The following is a 20679-nucleotide window of genomic DNA, read 5'->3' on the forward strand; positions in this document are numbered from 1 at the left end:
CTTCTGCGTGCAGAGTGCATGGTCTACCCTGATGCATACCCTTCTCAATATTCTGATGTCGGTCATTGACAGGGCGTACTTTATCTGGGGAATCTAAGCACTGCTTTTGCGGAGCAGTAAACAAAAACTGCTTTGGAAAAATGCAAGCCAAAATGTGTGTTGGGTTATTTTCTAATGTAGGTGAGACATACAGTCATAAAGCCTACCTGATTTAATTTAGCAAACCCATCTCATATAGGAAATAATATGACTGTTCTAAATTCTTGAAGTTACCTGACACAAATCTGAGGTGAATCCTAATAAAGACTGGCTTCGTGTTACTCTGGTGTCTTTCCACCAAAATTACGATGGTATCCCTGCAGGCAGAACTGTAGAAAACACATCTCAATGACATGGGTGTCTTTCAGTGTCATCCTGGCTTTTGGTGCATTTCAAGGAATGTTAGGGCCATGCTAATGTCCTCTCTTAAAGTTTAAATTTTAAAATCCTCTTTATACCAAGATCTGTAAAGTTGTTGCCTCTCTTGCAGTGTCTCATCATTGGGGCTGGACCCTGTGGCCTGCGAACAGCCATTGACCTATGCTTTCTGGGAGCAAAGGTGGTGGTGATAGAAAAGCGTGATGCCTTCTCCCGCAACAATGTTCTGCATCTGTGGCCATTTACCATACATGACTTGCGGGGCCTTGGCGCCAAAAAATTCTATGGCAAATTCTGTGCAGGAGCCATCGACCATATCAGTAAGTGACACTGCTCTTGGTTTTCTCAGTATATGCATCCTTACAGAGGAGGGGAGGGTAGAGAGAAAAGGGATGTATGAGATGACTGTGGTCTGGATAATTTTGTCATAGCAAATTGGCTTTGCAAATAAGGTAAAGATACTTCCCAGCCCACAAGTATATTTATTAGCTTTCTCATATTTAGATTTGGGGTGGAGGAAGGAAAGCAGTGTGTGGGTGGGTGGGGGAGGATTGAGATTAGTGGGCATGGAAGCAGCAAGCCTCTCACCAGAAAGGGGCTACTCATTCTACAACTCTTAAAACCCTATCATGCACATGTATTCTCAGATGTTCCACTGAGTTAAGTGGGACTTACTTCCAAGAAAGTTTGCATAAGATGTCTATCTTTTACTTATTTATATAGCACCAACCAGTGTGCACACACAGATAACAAAATGTCAGGTCCTTTCCCCAAGAAGCCTACAGCTGCTTACAAGGGAAGGGATGGAGGGAGGAGAAGATGGAGGCATGGGTAAATGAGAAGAATATGCATTTAGTTCAACTATTCAGAGTAGTCAGCATTTTGCCCTCCAGATGTTGGATTCAACTATCATCTTCCCTGACCATTGGCTGGGGGGGGGGGCTGATGGAATTGGAGTCCAGCAACTTATTGAGGGCACCATGTTGGCCTCATGAATGCAGGGGCTTCATATCAGTAAAGGATGAAGTCTAATGTGGTTGTAAGGCTTCATAAAAAAGGCTGATTTTGAGAAGGGATTAAAAGGAAGAAATGGAGATGGCCATCATACAGTCATCGTGGAAGACAGTCCCAGGCATACGAGACAGCAAAGGAGAAAGTGGGGAGTTGTTTGAGGGAGCAGGAGGCCTTTTGGGCACTTGAGGGTGATGGAACTGGAGAACAAAAGTAATACTCTGTGATATATATCAGAATATTTATGTAAAGAGCCTCATTGTAGAACATGGGAAGACATGTAGAACAAACAGGCTTCTTTGTTTTTCTAAACACAACAGAATAAAACCAGATTCCTAGTGCTCTGTTAGGATAGGAACCACATATGCAGAATGCCCTCTGGTTTTAGTCATTTTGATTTGCAAAATATTTCTCCACTAATAGGATCCTATCTCAATATCTCGTTTCCAGGATTTATTGTTAAAAAATTTAATACTTTTCTGTCCATTGTTAAATAATGGATTTCAACCTATTTTAAAAGCCTAACTATTAAAAATAAATGGGAGAAGTTCCAAAATTTAGTTCTAAAAATGTTACCTTTAGATTGTGGCTAGGTGCTCCCCTCTTCCTGCCTCCTTCATTCAATTTCTAGTTAAGCACCAACTAATCTGCATTTGGTACAACAAACAGGGACCCAAATGATAAAATGAACACAGAGCAGAAATACAAACAAGTCTGTAACTGAGACCTTTGTTTTTTGCAGAGAGGGTGCCTTCAATTACACTGCAAAGTTTTAATTTGCTAATTTGCAAAAATCTAGATTGCACCTTGTTAAGTTATCCATTGGCCCATTGGCCCAGTTCACACATAAGATTAAACCATAAGTTAAACTATGGCTTAATGTGAAGAAGCACCATGCTGGTGCACACTCCTCCCCTGCTTCTGCCTATGCTGAACATGGAGGGAAAAAACAACAGTGCTGGCTAAGCATTACTTGTGGGCCAGTGCTTGTGGTTTGTTTCACTCCTACCAAAAATATATATACAGTATATATATGTGTGTGTTGCATTTTTGCACTTAGGTGTCTCAAAGTGACTTACACAATAAAAATAGAAATAACAAAGACCTGAAAATCAGATATAAACACAATAATAAACAAAAACAGAAATACTAATTAAAAATAAATTTAAAAGGAACAAGTCGTACCCAACTCAATTAAAGGATGAGCGCCACAGGTGGCTGACACATCTAACTACCCTCCTAATCAAAAACCAAACGTCTGGGTAAATTGTTTCACTTGGTTCTTAAAAACAGACAATGGTGGCTGCCGTGCTTCCCTGTAGAGACCATTCCACAATTTAAACCACAGTTTATTTTAACTATGGTGTAACATTGCATGTTGCATTTTGTATACTCTGTTCATAGGGCTTTCGTGGTAAGAGACACTCAGAGGTAGTTTACCATTGCCTTCCTCTGAGTCTGGATGCATCTTAGTCTGGTGTCTCAGCTTTTGACCATTCCGCCATGGGTGCCCCTGCTAGGAGTCTAGCCTCCTTACATGTGGACCAACCCGCAGAATAACAGCACTAAAGCCCCCCTTTCATGTGCATTTTATTTAATGCTGTTCTTGCTCCTGCATGGTAGCTACACTGTCTCTGGCCTGGTTCACACAACATGCTAAGCCAAAACGTTGGCTTAGCGAGATCATGTAGGCTCCCAGAAAGGAGCTTGCAGCTGCTTTGCTGCCCCCTGGTCCTTTTAGCTCCTGTGCTGTGTTGAGCTAAGCTAATGTTTGGTTTAGCATGTCCATCAAAACGGGGGTTCGTTGTTAAGTTCTCTCCTCCCCAGCCACAAGCTGTGGCCAAGATATGTTCCTGGTTACAGCTCGTGGTTGTGAGTCCCAGTTTGGATGGACATGCTAAACCAAACCTTGGCTTAGCTCTGTGTGTGACATAGCAGCAAAAAAGACCGGGGAGAAGCCTGCATATTTGTGCAGTCTTGCTAAGCAAAGGTTTGATTTAGCTGCATGTCATGTGAGCCAGGTCTGTGTCAATCAACTGGAAGTGGAGAATTTTTCTGCCAAAATGCTGTAGTTGCACCCACCCCTGGGGAGGAGGGGATTGCAAGCAGGCTGTTTAAAAAAAATATCCACAAGAGAGTGAATGACAGGCAAGCAAACCAAGTCTGCACTTTTAAAAACTTAGGCTGTTGCTCTTAAAGAGCATTGTATGTTTGTTGAGAGGTAATAATAAGTCACTGGAAAGTAGGTGGGTAGTTATTTGCATGATTATAAAAATTGCCACAAGGTGAGTTTTTGCATAACTCTTTTTTTGATTGCTCTTCATGTGGGGAGAGATGCTGTTGCCAGATGAGACAGAAGTTTTTTTATGAGTCTCCCTAATCTGATAAATATCAGATCACACCAGATGGGGGTACATTCAGGAAATAAGTTCACCATAGAAAAATAATGGGGAATAGCTGTCTCTTAGTGACTGTCCTGTCTAAACATAATGGAATTTGAAATAATTCTTCCCCTCTGATTCCCTGTCAGCTTTCCTCTGTTACAACCCAGATGCTTATCTTTAAAGTTCTACTGCTGATAAATCCATCAGTTCTGTCGATAAATTTGGGAAGCATCTAGGAGCGCTTGCAGTCACTTCATTGACTATTTGATTATGCTTTTAGGTTTCAAAGTCCTTTTAAGAGATTGATGGTAATATTAGCGTCAGGCCTTGGTGATGCGCTAGTGCCAAAGCAAGTGTAATGTGAGAAACACATCTTGTCATTATCGTTGTCTGTCCTTCTGCTTTGCAGGTATTCGTCAGCTCCAGCTAATACTTTTGAAGGTCTCCTTAATCCTGGGTGTTGAGATCCATGTCAATGTGGAGTTCCAGGGGCTCCTCTACCCTCCTGAGGACCAGGAGAATGAGAGTAAGTAGAGTTGAGATTAAGAGCAGTTTTAGAAGAGTAAAGATGAACGCTTGTATTGCTCTGCTAGTGGCAATTGAGAGCTGGTTCTCATAGTTCTTAGCAGTCTGGGTGCTGTTATGGCTGCTATAGTAATACCTTAATGGGGAGACCTCCTGAGGGAGGCAAGTGCCACAGTTAATGTTCCACGCCGGTATTGCTAGGTTCAATGAAATGTTATCTAAATTTTTGCATTTATCCATAGGGATAGGCTGGCGTGCGCAAGTCCACCCGAAAACACATCCTGTGTCAGAGTACGAATTTGATGTGATCATTGGAGGAGATGGAAGGCGGAACACTTTGGAAGGTAACGACTGTGGTGTTGATCGCCATGTGGAGCTAGTCCCTCTCGCCTCTGCTCAGCTTTGCACCCCACCTCCTGTCTTTCTTGCAAGTCCTCCCGGGAGACACTTAATTAAAATAAATTCTGCTGGATATCATTACCTTGGTTCAGTGACAGAGCACATTCCTTATGCAGAAGAAGGGTCAGTCCGAAACATTTTGCCGCCTGAGGCAGAGCAGCTGATGCGCCCCTCCAAGACAAGGTGCATAGTGTCCAAGGCTAGTCAAGTTATTTGGCACCTGAGGCAGGTCTAAAAATACCATAATGATAAATTAAACCACTAACTTGCTGCCCTTTCATGCCACCCTAAAAATCATCTGCCTGAAGTGGTTGACTCACCTTGCCTAATGGTAGGGGCGGCCCTGGGGTGAAGATTCCAAATTGCATTTAGGAAGCAAGCCTGGGACATGCATCTTCTCTTAAGATCTCTAAGAGTTGTTGCCATTCTAGGTAAGCAACCCTGGCTAAATGGACCAGTGGTATGATTCACTATAAGGAAGCTAAGTTGCTAGACCTGGATTGTTTGGATTGTATTACTTATGCTCTACTACAGCATTTTTATACTCAATAGCTCCTAAACAGTCTAATTGCTGCAAAAAATACTTTTACTACCCTTTATATCAGGGATGGAGAACCTGTGGCCCTCCAGATGTTGTTGGACTCCAACACCCATCAGCCCTAGATAGCAGTGGCCAATGCAGGCATAATGGTAGTTGTAGTTAGCAGTATCTGGAGGGCCATAGGTTCCCCACCCCTGCTTTATATGATGTAGTTTACTTAGCTTTTTTGGGATTTGACTAAGGAAGCTCTAGCCTACCAGTGCTGATGCCCCCCAGTTTTGTTAATTTGTAAGATACATCAGTGGTTTTTATCTTCTGCTGCAGAGACATGCCTTGGCTGTTCTTATTAAGTTGCCACTTAATCATGTTGGGCATATAACCAGGCAGTTTGTGCATTGTATTAAGCCCTGAGAGGAGACTTTTATTGCACATCTTCTTCTTCAGGTGGTTCAGAGATGCATAGCTCAGGCCTGTGTGACATTGCACAGTCAACCGCCGAGTGGTATCATGATCCATTTCCGTAGGGGCGCAGCGGCTTCAGCTACGTTGAAGGGTAGCTTTCCTGTGCTGGAAATTTCTAGACCAGCAATTTGGGCTTCCCACCACACTTCATTGAGATGCTACAAACTGGGTGTATTTTTGTTATCAGCTATAACCTTTGATAGAAATGTCCTTTAGAAGCTGTAAGGCAATGGGAGGAGCAGAGGAAGCTCACCGAGGTCTTGAAGACTGTTACATCGCTGTCAGGAATGTCAGCCATCATCCTCAGATTTAAATGGAAATTTGTCTTGCCGTGAATTTCTCTCATGAATGACAGAGGTCTCCACGTGGGTTCTATAGCTCCCCCTACAGCTCGAAGACAGGAACACTGCAGGAAACGTTTTTTGCTCCTCCCTCCTTGCTGAGGCTCAGTTTTCTTTCCTCTCTCAGCTCGGAGCACACCTTTTTTGGCTGTCTCCCTTATACCCTAGCTTTCTCCTCCCTCAGTAGATCTTTCAAACTTTTGACTACCTACTTTCTAGTCCTTTCAATCATCTGTCATTTTATTATATAAAAAAAATAATACTAACCTATTTACTTACCTTGGTAGTTCTCTTTCTACCACCTTTCTGTGCTTTCACTTTAATTTTCCTGCTCCGCTCCCTGCAAGACATGGAAAGAGCAGCGTCTCACACTTCAAAGAAGAAGAAATACTCCAAAAAAGCAGGGCAGTACTCAGCCTCAGCTGTAGTCAGCTCCCTCGCGCCTAAGATTCCTGCCAATGCTCAGCAGCAGCTGCTTATTGGCGAGGACGATCCTCTTGAAGGGACTTTGCATCAGATGGACTCTGTGGCTCCCCGCACGCTTTCCAGAGACAGTGAGTCGCCCCAAATTACCTCTTTAGTAAAAAGGCCTCTTGCGGACCCGTCTTTGGCCACTTGCGATATGGCGCCCACCATTTTGTCGGAGGATCACACTGCAGCCGCCATTTTGGATCGCCATTTGCCCTCCGTTTTTCAGGCCGCTCCTGCACAGAAATCGCAAAAGGCGCTTACTAAAGTGGGTGCTTCACCCGATATGCCCTTACTTCTGCCTGAAATTAGTGCTGTGACCACATCTGCTATTCAGCCTCCGCGATCCACTCCTGCCCCCCCGCCAGGCCTAGGGAACTGGAGCGTTTGTCATCCAAAAATGAGGGGCAGAGAAGGTATGTTCCTCCTAGTCAGGGCATGCACACTCCCCCCTCCCAACATGCCTCAAATGTAATGCCTCAACAGCAGCAATTGTCTTTATTGGACCTGCTATCCCCTGCCATACTGCAACAACTTAAAGAGGCCATGATTGGAGAACTGGCTGCAGAGCTGGCTAGCGGCAGGCCCCCTAAGCAGCCTTCTCTTTTAATGCGGGAAAATGCTGATGCTTCCCCCCCCCCCCCAGCAAACAAGAGACCCGCTCCTGAGCCTCTTCACCCTGATAGGGTGCCCTGTCCTTCCCCTTATGATGTGGCCAGAGGCCACAGCACTCAGCAAGGCCTCTCCCTAGACGCAGGCCACTCTGATGAGGACAGAGATCCTAATATGGAGGAAGGGGAATGGAGCGAAGGCTCAGATTAAATGACATCGGTTCTGCCAGACTGTTCGTGGAGGTTCACTTCGCCCCCCTTTTCTGTAAAGTGGTGGCAGCCCTGGATTTAAAGGTCACGCAGAAACAACAGGAGCCCCTATCTAAGAGCTCCATGGTTCTGCCTGTCCCTAAACCTTCCACTAGGTCCATGCCTTTACCCACGTCTTTCCAAAATATTATGAAGTTAGAGTGGGACTTGCCCCTCCAGTGCAGAAAGTGTATTAACTATGCCAATAAGTTTTATGTTCTAGATGCTGAAGTGATGAACCAACTCTGCATTCTGGCTGTGGATGGGCCTGTTTCTGCTCTACTATCCCATGCCCTTTTGTCGCGAGATGGGGATGCCCAGTTAAAGGACCCCATAGAACGTAAATCTGACGTGGCCCTGAAGCACTCCCACGAAGCTAATGCGCTATCAATTAGAGCATCCACTTCAGCTTCTGTATTTGCGAGAGCAGCACTGTTATGGACTGAAGACCTTCTGGATGACGTGAATAGAAATCCAGCTAGAGTCAGAAAAACCCTTCTCAAAGTTTCTAGATCACTGGCATTCATAGCGGATGCCACCATGGATTATTCCCAATTCTCCCACAGGGCAATGGCAGCAGCACTAGTTGCTAGAAGGCATATTTGGCTCAACCACTGGGATGTGGATGCAGCTTCCTGGGCTAACTTAGCTTCTGTCCCCTTCTCAGGTGCCAAGCTCTTTGGCGAAGAGGCACTGAATGAAGTTCTGGTAGAGACCAGAGATAAGAAGAAAGTGATGCGATCCCAAAAGCGAGATGACAAGCGCATATTTAAATGCACTGCCACCCCCTCCTACTCTTTTCAGTCCTTTCGGAGATCCAGATTCAGCAATAGAGCCCGTAACTTCAAAAGCGGACGCTCCTGCTGGACCAGGCAGAGGTTTACACAGAAGCCTCAAAACCCTTCCGCCAGAACCTCCACTAACCAGACCAGACAGGGACGTCAGAACAGACGTTTCTGACTCACTGCCGCCCCTGCAAGTAGGATGCTGTCTAGCCCATTTTGCCTCCCGCTGACAAGACACGACCCAAGACAAGTGGGTGTTCTCCATTGTCAAAGACGGATACAGGATAGAACTGACAGAATATCCACCCACCAGATTCCTTCCTTCTCCCATAGCCAAGTCCATAAAAAAGCACCTAGCAATATCAGACGAGATTCTTCACCTGTTGGATATCTCAGCCATAGAAGAAGTTCCCTCAGAAGAGCTATTCTCAGGGCTTTATTCCATCTTCTTCTTGGTCGGAAAAAAGGACGGATCCTGGTGTGGGGTACTCGACCTCAAATTCCTAAACCAATTTGTGACCCCCAGATCCTTCCGGATGGAGACACTGATGTCCATAAGAGAAGCCCTCCTACCACATGATTTTCTAGCGTCAATAGACCTAAAGGAGGCCTACCTCCACATCCCCATATTTCCGTCCCACAGGCGACTGCTCCGCTTCTGCTACAATGGTCACCATTTTCAGTACAAGGCCCTACCATTTGGCCTGGCGTCAGCCCCACACCTATTTACCAAAGCCATGGTGATGCTAGTTGCGGGTCTTCACATGCGAGGACTTCACATCTACCCTTATTTAGACTACCTCCTGATCTGGTCCAACTCCGTTCGTCAAGCCCAACAGGACGTCCACTTTGCACTGAAATTCCTCCACGAGCATGGCTTCCTTATAAATTATCGGAAGAGCCACCTAACACCTTCTCAGCAACTGCTTCATCTCGGGACAATTATAGACATAGCTCAGCAATTTATTTCCCTGTCACCACAGAGGGTTCAGAACATTACAGCACTAGCAACGACCCTCTTATGGATTTGATCTCCAGATGTGATGTTGCTTGCCAAACTACTAGGCATGATGGCATCAGCGATAGGGATTACTCCTTGGGCGCGCCTGCACTCCCGCCCACTCCAAACCTTCCTACTTCAGTTTCAATCAGACATTGCATTATGCACCCATCGTCACATTTCCCTTCCAGCTCCAGTCAAACGCTCCCTCATATGGTTGACGGCTATTTGAAATCTATCCAGAGGGGTTCTACTGCAAGACCCTCCCAGGACAGTCATCACCACCGACACCAGTCTCCAGGGTTGGGGAGCGCACTGCCAGGGACAACACGTTCAAGACCGTTGGTCGACAACAGAGGCAACCAGGAGCATCAACTGGTTGGAATTGAGGGCAGCACATCTGGCCCTCCGATACTTTGCACCAATTTTTCCCTTTCCAGACGTCCTCATACGTACCGACAACACATTGACATGGGCTTACCTGATCAAACAGGGAGGTACCTGCTCCAGAGCTCTGAATCTCGAGGCCACCTCAATGCTTCTATGGGCAGAAAACACCTCTCATCGGTCTCAGCAGAATACATCCAAGGCCGTCTCAACATAGCGGCAGATTGGTTGAGCAGACAACAGCTCTTCCCAGGCGAGTGGGCTCTGAATGCGGAGGTATTTCAGTCTCTCCAAACGAAGTTCAGAAACTTCCAAGTAGACCTGTTTGCGTCAGAAGACAATCACCAGACGGAGAGGTTCTTCTCTCGATTCAGCAGTCGAACAGCAGAAGAACTGGACGCCTTAGCACTAACCTGGCCAGAAGGACTACTCTATGCATTTCCACTGACCCCATTACTGTCCAGAGTACTGAAGAAAATCAGGTCAGAAACGGCTCATGTAGTCCTAGTGGCACCATACTGGCCGAGACATCCGTGGTTCTTGGACATAGTGCGCCTGGCGCAAGACCCGCCGTTTCACCTACCGGTACGCCATGATCTGCTTCATCAGGGTCCTCTCCTGCACCCGAACCCACAATGGCTCAGATAAGCCACATGGAGATTGAGCGCAACTGGCTGCTAGCATCAGGATTCTCCCCTGAGGTAGTGTCTACCATCCTGTCTGCAAGGCGCCCTTCTACCATTAAAAGCTACCAATCTATGTGGACAGCCTTTTCCTCATGGTGCGCCAAACAAAATATCCACTCAGAGACAGCTGCGGTAGCTCAAGTTCTGCAATTTCTACAAGATGGCCTCCAGGCTGGCATGCGGCCAAATACTCTAAAACGACAAACATCGGCTCTCTCATCTATCCTGCTTCCCGACAACAATACCTCACTAGCAGCACATCCTTTTCTCAAACGGTTCCTTCGAGGGGCTGTCGCGCTAAGTCCTCCAGTACAGCATAGATTTCCATCTTGGAGTCTGCACACCATCCTCACAGCTCTTCCGAAGCCTCCTTTCGAGCTGCTATGTTCAGTCCCTCTCAGGATCTTGTTATTCAAACTGATATTCCTGATTGCTATCACATCAGCTCGCAGAGTGTATTTCTCTAGCACACGAGGCTTCACACCTGCCCTCTCCATTACATCTTACTGATCATTCCACTAGGTCAGCAGCTACTATGGCAGCTTTTTCCACCAATGCCTCCACAGATGAGATCTGCAGGACAGCTACATGGTCCTCCCCTTCTACCTTTACACGGCATTATAAAATTGACCTCTATGCATCAGCGGAAGCTTCCTTTGGTTGCAGAGTTCTCCAACAGGTTTTGCCTCCAGCTGACCCACCCTAGGTCGTAGCTTTAGTACGTCCCACGTGGAGACCTCTGTCATTCATGAGAGAAGGTACAGTTTGTACTTCCCGTAAACGCTAATTCTTCATGACTGACAAGAGGTCTCCACGGCCCTCCCTAAAATGAGTGGCTATATGGGATTATAGTTACAGTGCCACACCTGAGCACATTTCTGACTTCCTTCATTACTGTTACGTTTGCATGTTCTTAACACCTGTTGTGTTTTTTACTATATTCTTCTCAAAATAATGAGCTGAGGCTGTTGGCAGAGCTCTACAAGAATGAAAACTGAGCCTCAGCAAGGAGGGAGGAGCAAAAAACGTTTCCTGCAGTGTTCCTGTCTTCGAGCTGTAGGGGGAGCTGTAGAACCCACGTGGAGACCTCTTGTCATTCATGAAGAACTAGCGTTTACGGTAAGTACAAACTGTACCTTCTGTTTACTGGGAATGATGGATCACATTCCGCCCACCTCTCCTTCCTATGGTGGCAACCTGAGGGGGTGGGGTTTATGGCTCCCACCGCTGCTGTACATATGGTAGGCATTTTTCTGTCCTTTCCGTGTGTGTGCTCCACTGGGTTTTGGGGGTGGCTGTTCTACTTTGGTATGGTTAAGCCCTATTTTGCTCTGTTCCCTGTTGGTTTCTCTTTTTCTGTTTCATACAGTTTCTCAAAAGGTTAGCTTTCAGTGATCAACAGTGTTGAAGTTGGAATGTTGCCGTGGGGTCGAAGAGTTGTCTGCTCTGCCAGTCAGTCTGGTGAGAGAGATGACTACTTCCCCTGGAGAGGAGGCAAAAGGCTTTAGTGAACCCTGCCTGTTCCTTCTAGTGGGAGGCGTCATCCCTATCAAGAATGTCATCCATGATCCCCAGTAAACAGAAAGTCACAGCAAGACAAATTTCCATTTTATTGCACTTCTTCTTCACAGGAAGAAGAGTGCAAAAGTTCTTCCCCTCCCCAGATGGGCAGATTGACCTTCTTGCTGTCTACTAGTAAACCCACTGTCCTGAGTTACTACTTGGTGCATTATCTGCATTCAGCCATAGGTCAGGGGCAAAGTAACATTGGAAGCAACTTTGAGGACTGCTACATGCCTTGCATATTAAGTAAATATCCAGAATGTACTGTGGAAGGCGAATATATATGTTTTATTGCACACTTAGTGAAATCAGAGGGTCTGTCCCTTATAGGGTATACATTAGGTATATTGCTGTATGTGCGAACTTTGGTAGATGAAACAGCGCTAGTTTCCCCCCCGTTTTTTGCAGCTTAGTAAAATTCTGGGTCTTGTGTTCTAATCCGGTTGTCTCTACTGCTCCATCTTGCCCCTGCTACCTTTTTTTAAACAGTGGCTTCTCCAAGGCACTCCCATAGTCATTGAGCCCTCCTTTGTCTGCTCAGCTGGCCCTTCTGTTGTCACACTGAGACCCTTGAACCAGAGGTCTGTTTCATTGTTCCCTTTTCTGTTCTGTAGGGTTTCGTCGAAAAGAGTTCCGTGGCAAGCTGGCAATTGCCATCACGGCAAACTTCATCAACCGCAATACTACCGCAGAAGCCAAAGTTGAAGAGATCAGCGGTGTAGCCTTCATATTTAATCAGAAATTCTTCCAGGATCTGCGAGAAGCCACAGGTTTGTAGAAATGGTCCTAAGATAAATATGTGGCACTTTTGCCCACATCTTTGATCACTTCGGTTTTTCTGACTTCTTTGTACTACTTGGAGGTGGCTGCTGGCCGATCGTGGTTGGGAGTTTGGGTGCCAGAAGTAGTATCTGGAGTTGTTTTGATTGCACTACTTCTGGAGCAGTTAGTGTGGCCTCACAGTCCACATGCAGAGAGTATAAGCTAAGAAAAGGGTGATACGACTTTCTGTGGTATGTTTTCACTGTGACTGATTCTCATGATAGTCTCCTTTCTGTGCTAATAAATCACTCATCCACTTAGCTGTCCGCTTAATGGTGGTGGTGGTGCTGCTGGTCCTGCAGTTGCTCCAGTTCTGGCAAGTAAGTGTCTAAGATCTCATGATCATGCTGTGACCATCATGGTTAGTAACCACACAGGTGATGCCCGGACACTTGGGAACTATGTCCCCTACATGGATCCTAACCGTGGCATCTTAGCAGCCCACTTGATGGAACACTTCAGATATTATCCTGTTGATTTTGGGAGCAGCTGTAGGAACTGTATGCACATCTAAAGAGGTTCTGTGTTATGTGTTGTCTTGTGGCACCCCTTTATTTGGCTCAGTGTTGTAGAACCTTGAGAAATGAACATTCCTCCAGGACTGCTTGTTCAGTTATGGACATAGAAGTTCTGGGTGGCATCTGTTGAGATCAAAAATTTTATATGCCTTGTATTCCTGTTGGCAGAAGTTTGCATCCTGGGCATTTACAATTTTGAAAACGTAAGTCCTTTTCTTAACCAGCACCTTGTAGTAGTGTGGGGAGCATCTTTATGGCAGTTTTTCCCCCTATGAGTACTCTCCTGAGGTGATCTTGCAAGGACCTATAAGATGAAGTCATTGGGAGGGCCCCATGCAATACATTCTGCAGTATCTAACTTTTAAAATGGTGCTTAAAATAAAGTGAAATGAGAATTTCAGAAGATAAACTGCCCAGAGCAGTTTCATGCACAGGATGTCCTTTGGAGAGGGAGCTAGCCAATGCATTGTTATACAATTACTGCTCTCCAAATAAATCTTTTGCTTTTTCCTGTGGATGCCTGGCACATTTGGTGGTCCTGCAGATGAATAATAACAGTGTTAAAGCCAGTACTAATTACTTGGAATTGTGTTCTTCCATTGCGGTGTGTTACAACTGATGGATTTAAAAATATTGTCTTGAATGCTTACTTCATTTTTTTTTTACTTTTCAGAATCCCAGTCCTTGTTTAGAAGAAGTGGTTGTGTATGTTGCAAATATATGTATTAGTGTGAGGATTGGAGTAACTATGCTGGTCCAGTTAAATACAGGTCCAGTAAAAGACCATAACTTATCTGCCTTTATCTCTTGCTGTACTCTATTTTGCTACTGGATGTAAATTTGAAATTCAGAATTCTGCACATCCTTAGTGAATTGGTACTCTGTGAATTGTATTTCCTTCCTTAAACAATCTGAAATAGTTTCTGCTGCTGTAATAAACATGTCAGTTTGGAGTAGGGAGGACTCCCTGGATAACTGTGGCTCATGAACTAAATTTTGAATAGTCTTTAGAATCAGGTGAACAAACTTGTTAAATTGACATATATCCTGTTAATGGTGGTATAATGTTTTCTAGCTCATTTACCCTGCCACTGCTTGATTCTGTCTTTCTTCTAACAGGCATTGATCTAGAGAACATTGTCTACTACAAAGATGACACCCACTACTTTGTCATGACTGCCAAAAAGCAAAGCTTACTGGATAAAGGAGTAATATTACATGTGAGTGCTGTATTAAGCCTCTATGAAACCTCTGTATACTGCTTGGAGAATTTTTTTGAGCAAATGGTTTATCTGTTTTCTAAATTTTACATAAACTTACATACATTTTATGTAAACGTTACTTAAGTCTTGATGAATGGAAGACTTTGTCTCAGGCCTATTAGAAAAGCTCATGGGGTTGTAGTATTGCTTTGTGTGGGGATTGGTTGTTTGTTTTTTTGGGAGGTGGAGGAAGATGTTTTAAGAAAACAATGCCCGAATGCTCTGGGCAGTGTAATATTTTTGGTAGTAGAAATTTTTGGTAGCAGAAATTTTTGGTCACCAAGTCCTACTGTTTTGGGGGTGCTACCTGAAATGTTCAGTTAGCTGTGGCTCATTTCTGTGTTTGACTCTTTGTTCTCCCAACCTCCCTCTTGATCAGGTATGGCCAGCTGGTGTTTTACAGGCTATGGGTCCTGAAGGAATTTTATCTGGCACCCTTTCCAAAGATAGCATTTAGGTGTGGTAACAGGTTCGTTGATGGTTTCATTTGTAAGGAAAGAAATATTTTTAAAAGATGCAACGAAGAGATTCCAACTATAACACTGAATCTTTATTTTGGCGTATACTCCTAAGGATATATGCCCCAAAACTCTCCCTGTGTTACACTAACTCAGGGATAGGGAAACTTTGACCCTGCAGATGATGCTGAACTAGAACTCCTATAATCCCTGCCCATTGGCTATGCTTTCTGGGGTTGATGGGAGTTGTAGTTCAGCAACATCTGCAGGGCCAAAGGTTCCCCATCCCTGCACTATATGCTTGATGGTGTTGCATCTATTGTAGACCACTCATTAAAGGATTGGTTTGCATGCCAAAACAGAATTCTGTCCCAAATTGCTATTTGGAAAATATAATAGTCCCTGGAAATGCAGTAATTTAATATTTTGTTCTCTAAGTATTCCGTTTTGCTCCTTCTTTGATAACTTAAAAAAATTGTTTGATGTTGTAGAGTATCCACTGATGGGGTCCTTGCTGTATAGTTAGTCTGGTTGCATAGTTTTGTTTGAAGTGCTTGGGCTTTGTGTTAGCACAGTCACTGCATAATGCATGGTTTGGATTTAATAAACTATGATTTATGTTTGAAGTTTATTTTGTGTTTGAAGCTGTGGTTTCATTAATGTTACTTGTTGGTTTTCAATTGTTTGACTACCCTGGTTTTCTGATTAAAAAGGGTAAAACTATAAATACTTCAAAATATTTAAATAAATATGGGCATGAGACTGCTCTAGCACCATCATTCTATCACTATAATGCTTGCTTACTGTTCTGCTGACTTGTAATTGATTGTTACATCATTCTTCTAGGACAATGTTTGAATCAGATGAATGTTTATCCTAAGTGTGAAGCAAAGAGGTCACTAGGTTGTCAAATGAAAGTTCATAAGCAGTGTGGCTGTCAAAATACTCCCAGAAACATTCATTAAAAATCAGGAGCTAATTGCACCTGTATATAAGTTACTGTAAATATCAGGGCTGTGGAGTCGGAGTCGGAGTTGGAGTTGGGAGCAATTTTGGGTGGAGTCGGAGTCGGTAGAAATGTACCAACTCCGATTCCGACTCCTTCATAAATGGCAAATGTATATTAACTAGTAATAACAAATTTACTGTAGTAAAATGGTAGCACAAGGCATTTCATCACCACCATGTGAATCCAGAGCTTGGAAAAGTTACTTTTTAAAACTACAACTCCCATCAGCCCCAGGGATTGGGCTCGTGGGAGTTGTAGTTCAAAAAAGTAACTTTTCCAAGCTCTGGATTCACATGGTGGTGATGAAATGCCTTGTGCTACCATTTTACTACAGTAAATTAGTTATTACTAGTTAATATACATTTGCCATTTTTGAAGGAGTCGGAGTCGGACAGTAGAAAAATAGAGGCGTCGGAGTCGAAGGCCTGGCGTACCGACTCCACAGCCCTGGTAAATATGACTGTCAGTGGTCCTGAAAGACACTGTTAGTAGCTTTAATTCTCAGTGGTGGTAGAGTTTGCTTTGTATGTGCTGCCATATCTGTTTCACCACTGTGTCACTGAACTCAGTAAACAGGCAAATAGGTGCTGCTGCTTTGTGTGCAGAGTAAACTTCTATCCAGGAAAAAAAAGCATCTATACTGTTCCATGAAAAGTGCGTCAGGAGAGGGTTGTGTCTTTTAACCACCAATATGTGGATTGAACAGTTATATTAGTACATATTGTTGTGTGAATGCTACTGAGGCCAAAATAAGTATTTGTTCTTGTTATTTTATATGAAGTATTTTTATCCTGCTCTTCAGCTGAAAGGCTCCCAGAGTGGCTTACAACAATCAATAAGATGGTCCCTGTTCTCAGGTTCACATTCTAAAAGGAGTGGGATGCCAGATAAAGGCATTGGGAAGGAGGAGCAAAGGAAGCCACTTAGGTACTACTTCTGACCTATGAAGTCCTTATAAGTGTTGTTTCTAGCAGGGAGAGGGGAAGAAGTCCCCTGCAGCTGCTCCTCCTTTGGTTGATGGATGGGGCCAAGCTGGTCCCCCCCTCTCCGTGATGTTCTTTTTGGGAAGCTAAGGAGCATCTTCCCAGTTGTCTTTAGTCTTCTGGCTAATAGTAGAGGCCAGGGTTTGCTGTACTTCAGTTCTGTAGCCCCAGGGCAACTGTAATGGAAACTGTTAGTGCTGATGACAATCCATTTCACTGACATGCCAAAATTCACCTCAGATGTTGGCCCACTGCATCGCAAGCTCGTCCACCTGCGCAGTTCTTATGCAAAGTCTGTTTTACTTGGCTCTACTGCTAAGAAAGTTAGAACAGCTTAGAAAAGGCTCCTAGGTGGTCTTCTGTTGAGGCAACTGACTACTCGGTTTAAGCAGTAAGAATGCATCATGTGCCTTCTGGCTGTACCACGGTCTCTGATCCTTTTTTCTTGCCTGGCAGGACTATGCAGATACAGAGCTGCTGCTTTCACGGGAGAATGTGGACCAGGAGGCTTTGCTCAGTTATGCCAGGGAGGCAGCCGACTTCTCAACTAATCAGCAGCTGCCATCGCTGGACTTTGCCATCAATCACTACGGACAGCCTGACGTTGCCATGTTTGACTTCACATGCATGTATGCCTCAGAGAACGCAGCTATGGTTCGAGAAGTAAATGGCCACCAGCTGCTTGTGGCGTTGGTTGGGGACAGTCTGTTAGAGGTTTGTTTCCTTAAATGGTTTCACTGTTTCTTGTTTTTAAATGGCTTTGTTTTTATGTCCTTTCACATCACAGGTACTCAGGGCAGTGAGCAACATTTTGTATTATTAATGGAGTGTTGTTGGTGTGCATGGCACTTTGCAACAGAAAGAAAGGTCCTTGCAAGACTCTGCAGTCAAATATAGAAATGGTTTCATGTGGGTTGAGGGGTTTGCCATAGATGTAGATCAGAAAAATTAATCTGGAGGGAAAAATGGGTGAAGAAAAACAATATTTGAAAATAATAGGTTGTATTAAACGGTGGTCAGTTGGTAAGGTTACTGTCAGTGGAATGGCAAGGGAAGCAATTTTCTGTGGTTCCTCTTCCTGCCTGTACCCTTTCCACACACTCTGTAAGTCTGCCATAGGGAGTTGGGGCACCCTCCAGAGCAGATTGGGGGGGATACAGGTATGGGGAGGGGAATCGCAGAAAATCCCCCCCCAGTTCCACTGACAGAAGCATTATCCTGCTGAGAGACTCTGTTGGATACAATCCAGTGTGCATAGAGAATAAATACATTTTTTCTGCAAATGAGCGGAGGGCTGTAGTAAAAGGTAGCTTTCATCACCATCTAGTCATTTTGAATAGGAATGGCACATTAGTTGCTCTCTATTTATCCACAAACTGCTTCTGAATCCTTCTCCAAGAAACAAATGTATAATTTCTTTTTGAGTGAATAATTTTAAAACAAATTGCATACTCTAATAAGGTGAGCTGTCCTCCCTGAAGTGGAGAGACTCAGACTTGACAGTGGTGTTTCCTCTTTTTATTAAAGTAATAGACAGAAGAAGGCTAGAACTGGGGAGGGCAGCTATAAGAGAACTAGAAAAGGTCCTCAAATGCAAAAATGTATCATTGAACACTAAAGTCAGGATCATTCAGACCATGGTATTCCCAATCTCTGTGTATGGATGTGAAAGTTGGACAGTGAAAAAAGCAGATAAGAGAAAAATCAACACATTTGAAATGTGGTGTTGGAGGAGAGCTTTGCAGATACCATGGACTGTGAAAAAGACAAATAATTGGGTGTTAGAACAAATTAAAACAGAACTACCGTTAGAAGCTAAAATGATGAAACTGAGGTTATCATACTTTGGACACATCATGAGAAGACCTGATTCACTAGAAAAGATAATAATGCTGGGGAAAACAGAAGGGAGTAAGAACATAAGAAGAGCCTGCTGGATCAGGCCAGTGGCCCATCTAGTCCAGCATCCTGTTCTCACAGTGGCCAACCAGGTGCCTGGGGGAAGCCCGCAAGCAGGACCCGAGTGCAAGAACACTCTCCCCTCCTGAGGCTTCCGGCAACTGGTTTTCAGAAGCATGCTGCCTCTGACTAGGGTGGCAGAGCACAGCCATCATGGCTAGTAGCCATTGATAGCCCTGTCCTCCATGAATTTGTCTAATCTTCTTTTAAAGCCGTCCAAGCGGGTGGCCATTACTGCATCTTGTGGGAGCAAATTCCATAGTTTAACTATGCGCTGAGTAAAGAAGTACTTCCTTTTGTCTGTCCTGAATCTTCCAACATTCAGCTTCTTTGAATGTCCACGAGTTCTAGTATTATGAGAGAGGGAGAAGAACTTTTCTCTATCCACTTTCTCAATGCCATGCATAATTTTATACACTTCTATCATGTCTCCTCTGACCCGCCTTTTCTCTAAACTAAAAAGCCCCAAATGCTGCAACCTTTCCTCGTAAGGGAGTCGCTCCATCCCCTTGATCATTCTGGTTGCCCTCTTCTGAACCTTTTCCAACTCTATAATATCCTTTTTGAGATGAGGCGACCAGAACTGTACACAGTATTCCAAATGCGGCCGCACCATAGATTTATATAACGGCATTATGATATCGGCTGTTTTATTTTCAATACCTTTCCTAATTATTGCTAGCATGGAATTTGCCTTTTTCACAGCTGCCGCACACTGGGTCAACATTTTCATCGTGCTGTCCACTACAACCCCGAGGTCTCTCTCCTGGTCGGTCACCGCCAGTTCAGACCCCATGAGCGTATATGTGAAATTCAGATTTTTTGCTCCAATATGCATAATTTTACACTTGTTTATATTGAATTGCATTTGCCATTTTTCCGCCCATTCACTCAGTTTGGAGAGGTCTTTTTGGAGCTCTTCGCAATCCCTTTTTGTTTTAACAACCCTGAACAATTTAGTGTCATCAGCAAACTTGGCCACTTCACTGCTCACTCCTAATTCTAGGTCATTAATGAACAAGTTGAAAAGTACAGGTCCCAATACTGATCCTTGAGGGACTCCACTTTCTACAGCCCTCCATTGGGAGAACTGTCTGTTTATTCCTACTCTCTGCTTTCTGCTTCTTAACCAATTTCTTATCCACAAGAGGACCTCTCCTCTTATTCCATGACTGCTAAGCTTCCTCAGAAGCCTTTGGTGAGGTACCTTGTCAAACGCTTTTTGAAAGTCTAAGTACACTATGTCCACTGGATCACCTCTATCTATATGCTTGTTGACACTCTCAAAGAATTCTAATAGGTTACTGAGACAGGACTTTCCCTTGCAGAAGCCATGCTGGCTCTGCTTCAGCAAGGCTTGTTCTTCTATGTGCTTAGTTAATCTAGCTTTAATAATACTTTCTACCAGTTTTCCAGGGACAGAAGTTAAGCTAAGTGGCCTGTAATTTCCGGGATCCCCTCTGGATCCCTTTTTGAAGATTGGCGTTACATTTGCCACTTTCCAGTCCTCAGGCACGGAGGAGGACCCGAGGGACAAGTTACATATTTTAGTTAGCAGATCAGCAATTTCACCTTTGAGTTCTTTGAGAACTCTCGGGTGGATGCCATCCGGGCCCGGTGATTTGTCAGTTTTTATATTGTCCATTAAGCTTAGAACTTCCTCTCTCGTTACCACTATTTGTCTTAGTTCCTCAGAATCCCTTCCTGCAAATGTTAGTTCAGGTTCAGGGATCTGCCCTATATCTTCCACTGTGAAGACAGATGCAAAGAATTTATTTAGCTTCTCTGCAATCTCCTTATCGTTCTTTAGTACACCTTTGACTCCCTTATCATCCAAGG

General features: G+C 44.3%; 1 protein-coding gene and 1 long non-coding RNA gene across 24 annotated transcripts in view; one reads left to right on the forward strand and one right to left on the reverse strand.

Moving 5' to 3' along the window:
• MICAL3 (microtubule associated monooxygenase, calponin and LIM domain containing 3) overlaps positions 1–20679 on the forward strand; it is a 273115-nt gene that overhangs the window by 120403 nt on the left and 132033 nt on the right. For all 23 annotated transcript variants that reach the window (XM_061638561.1, XM_061638562.1, XM_061638565.1 and 20 more), the window contains 6 exons: positions 530–737; positions 4222–4338; positions 4580–4681; positions 12444–12599; positions 14289–14389; positions 17338–17595. In XM_061638561.1, the coding sequence (XP_061494545.1) occupies positions 530–737; positions 4222–4338; positions 4580–4681; positions 12444–12599; positions 14289–14389; positions 17338–17595 (942 nt within the window). The remainder of the gene's footprint in view (positions 1–529; positions 738–4221; positions 4339–4579; positions 4682–12443; positions 12600–14288; positions 14390–17337; positions 17596–20679) is intronic.
• On the reverse strand, positions 89–6416 carry LOC133390278 (uncharacterized). The gene is made up of 3 exons (XR_009764359.1): positions 6360–6416; positions 2005–2075; positions 89–776 (listed from the first exon to the last, which is right to left on the reverse strand). It is a non-coding gene; the product is annotated as an uncharacterized LOC133390278 (long non-coding RNA).

Source organism: Rhineura floridana, chromosome 8 (genome assembly GCF_030035675.1).
Source record: "Rhineura floridana isolate rRhiFlo1 chromosome 8, rRhiFlo1.hap2, whole genome shotgun sequence".
NCBI classification, from domain to species: domain Eukaryota; kingdom Metazoa; phylum Chordata; class Lepidosauria; order Squamata; family Rhineuridae; genus Rhineura; species Rhineura floridana.